Source organism: Oncorhynchus mykiss, chromosome 7 (genome assembly GCF_013265735.2).
Source record: "Oncorhynchus mykiss isolate Arlee chromosome 7, USDA_OmykA_1.1, whole genome shotgun sequence".
Classification (NCBI taxonomy): Eukaryota; Metazoa; Chordata; class Actinopteri; order Salmoniformes; family Salmonidae; genus Oncorhynchus; species Oncorhynchus mykiss.
The window spans coordinates 61,362,291-61,374,043 of record NC_048571.1 but is presented as its reverse complement, the minus strand read 5'-3'; the positions used below and the strand labels follow the sequence as shown (position 1 = coordinate 61,374,043).

Genomic DNA, 11,753 nt, shown 5'->3' with positions numbered 1-11,753 from the left:
ATCTGCCATTGTTGTCATTTTTAAGAGAGGCTGAGAAAATTGAGCCAGTTTGAACGTGGGCAGCAACAAGCGACAATAACATTGTTCTCACTCACATCCTTCCAGTTGAATAGTTTTTTAAACAAATGAGTGTATGCAAGACCGCATTACAGATCCTAAGAAGGCTAGAGGATCTTAGTGGGTGGTGGAATATTTGATATGCTGCCGTGCTTCTGTACTCTACCCCTGTTCTGTACATGGATACTGTGTGTGTGTGTGTGTGCATGCGTGAATACGTGTGTGTGTGTGTGTGCGCGCATGTGTGTTGGATCAGTATGGGTCATTACAGAAAATTCAACTCCTCTCCCGAATCCTATTAAGCAATGATGAGACTGATATTATTGGTCATAAAGATAAAGGCCCATTCCTACATAGCAATATAAGTCAGTCACATGATATATAACGATAGCATCCTGCTTGGTTGCTCATTTAGTATTTCTCCAACTCACTCCTTTACCAGAGGGGAAATGGTTGTGGTTTCTGCTGTCTGGTCCAGGAAATAAACAATATGTGCACTCATCACCAGGATGGACTATTATCGTAATGCTTCGGAGATTTCCTCCATATAACATGATGAACTGGCCCATGATGCTTTCAGAGTAATTAAGATGTGCCAAACGCTGAGCCTGATTAGCCTATGATTGCTAGTCCTTTCTGATGGAGGAATATCCACCAGTGTCTTATCATAATATCCTCCTCAGTTTGTCATGATCCAAGACATATTGGATTGGAGTGGTTTGTGTGCATTTGCGTGTGTGCTTGTGTGTGTAGTTATAACAGCCCTGGAATGAAGATGAATTAATCATCTTAATCTCTTTCATGGAGAGAAGCTAGCATGACCTCTGCCATCTCCCTGTCTGTATCGTTTTGGGCCCGGAGAAATTAATTCCTGCCTATTGTGACTGCAATTAGCACTGTCATCTCAATTAGGCCCCAGCTCTGTGGTCATTGTGCAGAAATGGACAGGCTGAAAATAGGCACACAAATGAGACCTTTTCAGCATTGATTACTGTAAGAAACAGACAAAGAAAGCATTCTACAGGACACCAGTCAGTCACCTCTATCATGTGATCTCATTATGTAAACCCATGAATCCAAAGCATGTGCATCGTCCTATTGTGACAGGTGTGTGATGTAGGAGATCATCCCAGGTCATGTATAGGCTACTGCTTTCACATTGGATTTACATATTTAGCCTGTAAAAAAGTGGGCAATGTTTATATGATCCTCTTACAACAGGCCCATTTTTACCACATTCTTGCCAGCATACACCTTTATACCTCCTGTTTGCATGCCGGAGACGAGTGGTAGTAGTGGTGTGCAGATGTGTGTGGGCTCTATTTTAATAAATCCATTGATAATATATACACCATCAAAACGGATTCAATTACTTATTTGTTTATGCAGATCCTAAGAAACACAAGCCTAATAAATTGTATTTTCAAAAGAATAGCACATATTTTTTGTTTAATTATTTAACTATGTTATGGGTCTGTGTTGCCATGGAGTTTAGAGCATAGTGTGTGCCAATGCCGCCTCAGCATTATGGCTGCCTTTCATACTAAGCCATAGGCAGAACTTAACCTAAATGATTACTAGGTCATTAGGCGGACATAAAAATGTCAGCTTTGATATCGGCGCTACCTTTCAGATATAAGGAAAAGGCGGGAAAAAGTTAGCGGTATGGTAAAGTTGGCAGAAAAACGTCTTGGTAGAGTCACCTACATTGATGAACCAGCAAAAGGTTCTCTCTTTGTATGGAATCATCTTCCAACAGCCTTGGAGAGGTTAATTCATTAAGGAACATTGGAGGATTAATCTCCTGTCAGTGTCCCTGGAGGGTAACAGGACACCCTGGTCCAGTCTCTCCTCTCCCCTGCTGGGTTCACACCCCAAACAAATGCCATCTACACATCACACTGAGTTATGGACCATCTTGTCACAGGGGACCACAGTGCAATAAACACACATGGTCTCTGAGCCCCTCACACAAGTCCCACATCCTTCAGATCTGTCCATCTCTCACCAAGCTCATTATCAGGTCCAGTGTATCTGAGCCTGTCTGTAATATGCAGAGAGACCATGTCTATATGAGAGGTGTTCTGACTCTGGGGTTATTTACGGCATATTAATAAGCTGACAAACATCCCATTTACCAGCCAGCAAGTCCATACACAGCAAACCCATCATTTCTAAAAAGGGCATATTGGGCAGTGATATTCATTATGCCTGAGTTTTTCTATGAAAGGGGTAAACCTAAGCCTTCTCAATGAGAGAAGATGATTATCAGTGGGTCCATGGAGGTATTATATATGTGTTGTATTTGACCATTCTCAGGCTGTAGTACTGGAGAATGGCAGGTAGAGTGGTTATGTTCTACCAGTTGCTGAACTAAGAAATAATTGGTCTATTTAGTATACCCCCCAGGAAGACCCTTACAACAAAAATTGACTTCTTTCACCCACAAACACCTGGAAATAAGTCATGACAAAGCTCTCAAATTGAAGCAGATCATGTTGAAGCCAACTCAAGACGTTACTACACCTCGCATGCATCTGCTGGTAGTGGTAGCTAACCAACCAGGTCTAATGTTAGCTAGCTAACATTAGGCTCTAACTAGTCAAGCAAACGGCTCAGAGATACGAATAATAACATCATACACGTAATACTAGATAGCGAGCCAGTCAGCTAACGTCAGCTAGCTAGCTAACAGTACGCTTTAGCTTGAAATTAAACCCCTTTGTCAAAATTAGAAATATGTAATATCTGAAAACGTAGCTAGCTAGACTATCTTACATCATCATGCACGATGGACATGTCTCCCTGTCACGGATGCCATGCCATGGTTGCCCTTAGTTTGAAGATGTAATCCGTAGACAGGTGTTTTCGCCATCTCTTTAGCTATCATACTATAATTCCACTGATTTCAAAACTTGATCCTCCAGAAAGTGGAGATCAACATGTATGCAGCTCCACTACACGATACATGTTTTTTTTAAAGTCACGTTCGACAGGATTACCAACACAGACTTACCAGCTCAAATAGACAGAAGCCCTTTATATGGAAGACCAATCTGAACTCCTCTCTCGGCATGTCCAGCCCACTCATTGTCTCAGCCAATCATGGCTAGTGGGAAAGTTGCTGACCAACTAGGCTCGTAATTTAACAATTGTATTCTTATTTACAGATGGCATACAAGTTTGTTATTAAGGCACATGAAAGTTAGCATTTTCCAGAAGGAATTTCTGTCAAAAAATACTTTGTGATAAAAAAAAAGAGTTTACATTCAAATGGCTCTCCTGCGAAGTAGTGATCCACGACAAATGCCTAGTTTCTTGAAACGAGTCACATATATTTTGAATGATGCTTCCTTGACTTGACTACTGACATTACACAAAATTCTAAAGGCAATAACGCACATGACCAAATTCAACATTTTTGCTTACCGTTTCATACACATCTATGTGCTTTTACAAAGAAAACAAACCATGTAGGCTATGAGGATCATACTTTTAGATTCATAGCTACCTCTATCATAACAAGAAATAGATGATAATGGTAGTCATGTCAATTCATTGTATTTTTTCCCAACCACTATGCCTGATTGGTGGCGCAGTCTGCTAAGACAGTTCAACGGTTGTGAATTCTAACACCATATCCATGCCCACACACTTCTAATTCTGAAAAGTGATAGCATAAGTGTGAGTGGGGTTGCCCTGGTAGTAGTTGTAAGTTTCATATAGTACCCAAGACCAATCTGGGAGTTCATTTTAACCATTGGAAAAAGAGCTACTGCGTATATACTGCAATGCGGATTCCCAACACAATACTGCAATAAATGGGAATTCACATTTCAAAAGATTTTTTCTTGTGCCGCATAGGGGATTCAAATTTACAGCGCAAGTGGCAATAGATGTCAGTCTTAATTATTCCTGATGCACGTTGGTTTATTATCAGAGCATGCCAGTGGACGTCTGGTAACTATACTTTAGTGAGAAAGTGTTGGGATCAGGAACAACTACATTTATCCACCCCCAAAATGAATAGTTATGAGCAATTCCCCCCACCCACAACTTCAACATTTGAAGGGGTTGGACAAAGGCTAAATAAGAGGTTGAGAGTTACACTATAAAGAAGGAGAGCAGGAGATAATTAGAGAGACAAGACTGAGGCAAGCTGGGAGTTTGGAGAGGAGGGGTTATAACAACACAATCATATGTAGGCCTAATTGTATAACAATCACATCGAAAATGTAGCAATTGTTGTGTAATTACACAGCAATTATAAATAAATTACATTCAGTAGGACTAAATTATACTGAAGCCATTTCTGTAATACTTATGGAGGGTAATGATGATGTCATATAGAACCAGACCTCAGTTCAGCACAACAAGCTCTATGAGAACAGACTATTGTTCATCCAGGACAGATGAAGCTTATTTGGTGCTCTTCACTGCATGATCCCAAAGTTTCCAAGTTGGAGCTAGGAATAGGAGGAAAACGTAATGTTCCATAACTACCCTCGACATGGTAAATATTATCTCCTGAGTTTGTGCTCCAAAATGAAACACCCAGACACTATCAATTTCTCACAATCCAGCATCTGTGAATAAGCATGCACAGTCTGCAATGTTCAGGTGTTAAAATAAATGCCTTACTGGCGCAATGAAACAAATGGAGGACATGCAAAAGCACACCCTCCTCACACGGGCACACTTGGTGAAACAGGTCCCCTGAGGTACAGTAGTAAGACCTGCAGAGAATACTAATCATCTCATTGGGGTGGCAGGTAGCCTAGTGGTTAGAGCGTTGGGCCAGTAACAAAAAGGTGGCTAGATCGAATCCCAGAGCTGACAAGGTAAAGATCTGTCGTTCTGCCCCTGAACAAGGCAATTAATCCACTGTTCCTAGGCTGTCATTGTAAATAATAATGTGTTATTAATTGACTTGCCTAGTTAAATAAAAAAACACCTATTGTTTCTACTTGTATCCTTATTTACAGTGGGGCAAAAAGTATTTAGTCAGCCACCAATTGTGCAAGTTCTCCCACTTAAAAAGATGAGAGAGGCCTGTCATTTTCATCATAGGTACACTTCAACTATGACAGACAAAATGAGAAAAAAAAATCCAGAAAATCACATTGTAGGATTTTTAATGAATTTATTTGCAAATTATGGTGGAAAATAAGTATTTGGTCAATAACAAACAAGCAAGATTTCTGGCTCTCACAGATCTGTAACTTCTTCTTTAAGAGGCTCCTCTGTCCTCCACTCATTGCCTGTATTAATGACACCTGTTTGAACTTGTTATCAGTATAAAAGACACCTGTCCACAACCTCAAACGGTCACACTCCAAACTCCACTATTGCCAAGACCAAAGAGCTGTTAAAGGACACCAGAAACAAAATTGTAGACCTGCACCAGGCTGGGAAGACTGAATCTGCAATAGGTAAGCAGCTTGGTTTGAAGAAATCAACTGTGGGAGCAATTATTAGGAAATGGAAGACATACAAGACCACTGATAATCTCCCTCGATCTGGGGCTCCACGCAAGATCTCACCCCGTGGGGTCAAAATGATCACAAGAACGGTGAGCAAAAATCCCATAACCACAAGGGGGGGATCTAGTGAATGACCTGCAGAGAGCTGGGACCAAAGTAACAAATCCTACCATCAGTAACACACTACGCCGCCAGGGACTCAAATCCTGCAGTGCCAGACGTGTCCCCCTGCTTAAGCCAGTACATGTCATTTGGATGATCCAGAAGAAGATTGGGAGAATGTCATATGGTCAGATGAAACCAAAATATAACTTTTTGGTAAAAACTCAACTCGTCGTGTTTGGAGGACAAAGAATGCTAAGTTGTATCCAAAGAACACCATACCTACTGTGAAGCATGGGGGTGGAAACATCATGCTTTGGGGCTGTTTTTCTGCAAAGGGACCAGGACGACTGATCCGTGTAAAGGAAAGAATTAATGGGGCCATGTATCGTGAGAATTTGAGTGAAAACCTCCATTCCATCAACAAGGGCATTGAAGATGAAACGTGGCTGGGTCTTTCAGCATGACAATGATCCCAAACAAACACCGCCCGGGCAACGAAGGAGTGGCTTCTTAAGAAGCATTTCAAGGTCCTGGAGTGGCCTAGCCAGTCTCCAGATCTCAACCCCATAGAAAATCTTTGAAGGGAGTTGAAAGTCCGTGTTGCCCAGCAACAGCCCCAAAACGTCACTGCTCTAGAGGAGATCTGCATGGAGGAATGGGCCAAAATACCAGCAACAGTGTGTGAAAACCTTGTGAAGACTTACAGAAAATGTTTGACCTCTGTCATTGCCAACAAAGGGTATATAACAAAGTATTGAGATAAACTTTTGTTATTGACCAAATACTTATTTTCCAGCATAATTTGCAAATAAATTCATAAAAAATCCTACAATGTGATTTTCTGGATTTTTTTATTCTAATTTTGTCTGTCATAGTTGAAGTGTACCTATGACGAAAATTACAGGCCTCTCATCTTTTGAAGTGGGAGAACTTGCACAATTGGTGGCTGACTAAATACTTTTTTGCCCCACTGTATGTCCCTAGTGATTTATGAAATAAGCAGTTATTTACATAGTAGTGATCGTCAGATCATCATCATATGTAAAGAGCACATGATTTGTATCGTCATTTCTCTAGAGGGACGTTGAGCACACAGTACTGCAGTGATGTGTGTACAGTACAGTACAGTACAGTACAAGTACAGCCACCCCTCAAGCCCACCCATGCAAGGCAGTGTGTTTGAGTCATAGGCTGGCTGGCCACACACAGGGAGGTCTGTGTGGAGTTTGATTTCCAGGGCTGGTCTATCAGACACAGCTCAGCACCACTGATTGAGCCGTCTCTCATTATGAGAACAAACAACAAGCCAGTCTGGATCTCTCTCTAAAGAGGAGGATGAATTTCTGCTTTACTGGTGAATCCAGAGTGATTATTGTCCCAAATATAGGAGCATAATGTGCAGCATCTGTAAACCACCCCCCAAAACACACACACACAAACACACATACACACACACACCTTCTGTATTACAGAACTGTGCTGACCCACTGTGTAAGCTGATTGATATAGAAAGTGCATGCTTCAACAAGATCTGCTGGGGGACTGACAGATTGATTATTGAAGCAATTTAGATTTAGCTTTAAGTGAAAAATCCTCATGTCATGTCGTCACAACACAGTACACCAGACAAACTCCCACACCACCAGAAGTCCACACAATTTGACTGGGCCAAGCAAAGAGAGAAAGAAAGAGAGAAAGAGCGAGAGAGAGGTGAAGAGAGATGAGGGGGCAGGGAGAGAGAGAGGTAAAGGAGGAAGGAGAGAGGGAGAGTAAACTCAGAGTAAACTATCAGTGAACTGAACTCAGTTGGGTTTTCTGTTGATTGAACAAATCCAAAATATTTTGTCATCCACATATTCAATTCTACCAATGAACACCATTTTGTCTCAATTCTGGGGGGGGGGGGGGGGGGGGGTATTGTCTATGTCATCAACAACAGACTGGCACTGACTCCTCAGTGACCAATGGAAGAGACTAAACATGGTAATCAGTTCTGAACCCACCCAGACATCATTACATGAATGGACAGGACAAAGTAAAGACAATAACCCTCATAATACAGGGCATCTGATAAACCAAAGGGGTGTACTTTATGAAGAAGAGCGGTTAGAGACACAGCCTCTGTGAGCCCTTGTTTCCTCATACCCTCTGTGTCTCCTCCTCTCAGACGAGCCATCTCAGTCTATACCTACACCTCCAGCCCACACAGCCTTATCCACACACACACACACCCCACAGCTTCTCTTAAAAGTATTTGTGCAAAGACAAAGTCAATATCACCGCTGTGCTAACCTATAGGACCTGTCAAGTTTAAAAGAGTAACGGTGGCTCTAAAAAAAACATCTCACTTGAAGAAACATACTCACAGTGACAGAACAATTCCAGGGGCTGTTGGGTGGGATCAACACGGAGGGGCACAAAATACCTGCAGGCTCATCCTGGCTGTCTGTTGGTTCTTTATATCTCTTATCTTTATCTTATTCTTTACCTTTGGATAGACTAGAGCTGTAGAGCTAAATCTCTACAAACTCCATCTAGCTGAAGTAATTCAAACAAACCTCTTAGTGGAACAAGCTGTTCAATGCTTTTGTCTCACTTTCCATTACTGGCCATCCACTCTTATTTTCTTGCTATGAATGAAACTAGCTAAAACGCATCTGTGGTTGGGTAGGTTGAATGAGAACTTAAAAGATATTTGGTGTTAGTTAAACTTGCCCATTACATCCCAAACGGGGGAGAACACACCTGGTTGGTCAATGTCAGTGGTTGTATGGAAGGAAGAGGGGCTTAGAGTACCTGAAATATCCGTCCCTCTGTCCTGGTCCAAGGACTCCTCTGTCACCGGTGTCTTGGCCGCTGTCTGTGTGACGAGCTCGGGCACAACGAAGCCAGTGTGGTGGAAGCCGCTCTGGGAGGACAGCGGAGCAATGTAGTGCGTTAGGTCCCCTGTATTGATCTCAATGAATGGCCAAGCATGGAGTTGCCTCTCCTGTGGGTGAGAGAGAGCGAGACAGAGAAAGAGAGTTCAAACTGCATGTTTGATTCCCATTGGCAAGAGGCAGTCTATTTTGTCAGATCTGCCCTCCAATCCTGAGCTTTTCTAAGGCTCAGCCGTTCTGTATCCAAAAAGCACTTATCTCAACAATGTAGGGTGAGTTATTCTAAAGAAAGACTACGTCCTTCTCTAAAGACAGCTGCTGTTGACCAGAAAGACTTGTCAGCTTGACCATGTACCACATCACTAAGCCCTGCGTTTCTCCCATAACAATAAACAGAGCTGTGAACCATTAAACTGATTTTAAACTAATTTCTCTCCTCTCCCACTCTAGAGTGCAACACAAAACAGTCCTGAAAGAGACTCTTTCCAGAGGTATAAGATTGCCCCCTGCTTTAAACCTTTACTTCACACTCTGCTCATTAATGTTTAAAGCTAGGCAGTTTGCTTATCCAGCACACCCTGATTGGAACAAGGCTGTGTGAGAGATGAGCGCACATACACGCACAGACACAAACACTACATTTAATGAGCCAATCTCTTTTGTCTGGAACAAAGACATCAGGCATTTTTTTTTAATTAAAGGACTAATAAAACAAAAAAACAAGTTTCACAGCATCAATATGCTGTATAACCTCATTCACTGTGGTGAGGTAGTCAACATGAGGATTGATATATACCGATATTCCACAAGATCTATGATCCATACTGTATAGCAGCACATATTGACCTTTGATGGGGGATAAGTCTCAGCAAATGGAATCATCCTTAGAGCAGGGGCAAATTGCTGCCTTAGAGGGACAACCTCTAGACACATGTAGAAGAACTTTACCCTTCCAAAGAAAGCAGCATATTAGGTTTCTCAAGCCAACCTGTTGTTGTCCTTGAATTCCAAAAACCCAATGATCACCATGTTTGTGCAGGTTTAAAATGAGAGCCTCTCACATTCCCACTACTGCTACATCGGGGCTCAACTATACTGTTATGTGAAAGAGTCCATTCCAATGAGAAGCTATGCGTGTTATGCAGATGGGCAGAAGGCATCAGACAAGAAGAGAAGAAGAGAAGATCAGAGAGGAGCGACATGATGAAACCCTCCCAGTGTGCTGACATAACACTATTATACTGTATACAGTATGTATGGTGCGTGAATAGGAATTCATGGCATGTGCGATATGTTCCTCCACATGCGGGGCATTAACATTCCATTTATATAGAGTCATATGTCTACATAGTCACTTTCCTAGGGTGGAGGGAAGCAGATGTGTGATGAAAGAGGGGAGTTTATACATTTAATTCCAAAACGCTATAAATCAATTTTCATACATATTAATAAATTCGCTTTTTTTGTTTCAAGAACTTCTAAAATAGATTGGTGTGTTTTTTAAGTATCTAATTATGGCATGGGGTTGTTTATCGACAGACATGTATTTGTTTGAAACCTACCACTAGATGGTTTCATTTCAGAGATAAACAATCACATTTCAATTTATATACACCTCACTCCTTTTGTGACTACGGGGCAGTATTTTTATTTTTGGAAAAAAAACGTTTCCGTAGTAAATGGGATATTTTTTCAGGACAAGATGCTAGAATATGCATATAATTGACAGCTTGGGATAGAAAACACTCTAAAGTTTCCAAAACTGTAAAAATATTGTCTGTGAGTATAACAGAACTGATGTTGCAGGCGAAAGCCTGAGAAAAATCAAATCCGGAAGTGACTCATCTTTTGAAAGCGCTGCGTTCCAATGGGTCCCTATTGTGCAGTGAATGGACTATCAACCAGATTACTCTTTCTCCGTATTCCCGAAGGTGTCTACAGCATTGTGACGTAGTTTTACGCATTTATGTTGAAGTATACCCGTAGGCGGCTACCCGTAGCCATTACTCCAAATCGGTCCTACTGAAAAACGAATTGTCCCGATGGATATATTATCGAATAGATATTTGAAAAACACCTTGAGGATTGATTATAAACAACGTTTGCCATGTTTCTGTCGATATTATGGAGCTAATTTGGAATATTTTTCGCAGTTATCGTGACTGCAATTTCCGGGCGATTTCTCAGCCAAACGTGAAGAACAAACGGAGCTATTTCACCTACAAAAATAATATTTTTGGAAAAAAGGAACATTTGCTATCTAACTGGGAGTCTCGTGAGAGAAAACATCCGAAGCTCATCAAAGGTAAACGATTTAATTTGATTGCTTTTCTGATTTCCGTGACCAAGTTACCTGCTGCGAGCTGGACAAAATGCTATGCTAGGCTATCGATAAACTTACACAAATGCTTGTCTAGCTTTGGCTGTAAAGCATATTTTGAAAATCTGAGATGACAGGGTGATTAACAAAAGGCTAAGCTGTGTATCAATATATTTCACTTGTGATTTTCATGAATAGGAATATTTTCTAGGAATATGTATGTCCGTTGCGTTATGCTAATTAGTGTCAGTCGATGATTACGCTCCCTCGTGCGGGATGGGGAGTCACTAGATGTTAAAGAAAAAAGTAGCACTGCAAGGTTTTACACAGTCAAATGTGACAAATAATAAAATTTGTAATAAAGAACTGTACAAATGATACATTTATTTTTTATAACAATATTTTAACAAATATATATTCAAGAGATGGAGGCAGTGGGTTGTGGAGGTGTGCTGTCCCTTCACTTTAGGAGACAAGAGGGAGAGAGAGGGGTGAAGGAGAGGGCTGGTGATACATTTTGTTTATTGGGCAAGAGTGGCAGTGTGAACGAGGGGATTGATTGGTTTAAATTAGGGATGCATGATATTTCGGTGAACATATTGGAATCGGCCGATATTAGCTAAAAATGCCAACATCGGTATCGACCGATGTCTATTTTAAAGCCGATGTGCAAAACAGATGTCAAAGCTGACGTGCATACCTATATAACGTAGGTACATGCTGTAATGACGCCACGTAAAATGTTGCCCTACACGTGCAACACAGCATTCATAACCTAGCCCACAATGTCTGCTGTGTGGATCGAGCAGTCAACAAATCGAATTTCATTTGAAAGAACATTTCAGCGAGACAACTCAAAGATGAAATCCGTTAAAGCCAAGATAATGGAATTCATTGCCCTTGACAATC

At 41.2% G+C, this 11,753-nt stretch overlaps 1 protein-coding gene across 1 annotated transcript in view; it reads right to left on the bottom strand.

The window, feature by feature from the left end:
* The window catches only part of LOC110528159 (testis-expressed protein 264), a 120,326-nt gene that overhangs the window by 2,194 nt on the left and 106,379 nt on the right, over window positions 1-11,753 (bottom strand). The window contains exon 3 of the mRNA XM_021609987.2: window positions 8,442-8,634. Within this exon, the coding sequence (XP_021465662.2) occupies window positions 8,442-8,634 (193 nt within the window). The remainder of the gene's footprint in view (window positions 1-8,441; window positions 8,635-11,753) is intronic.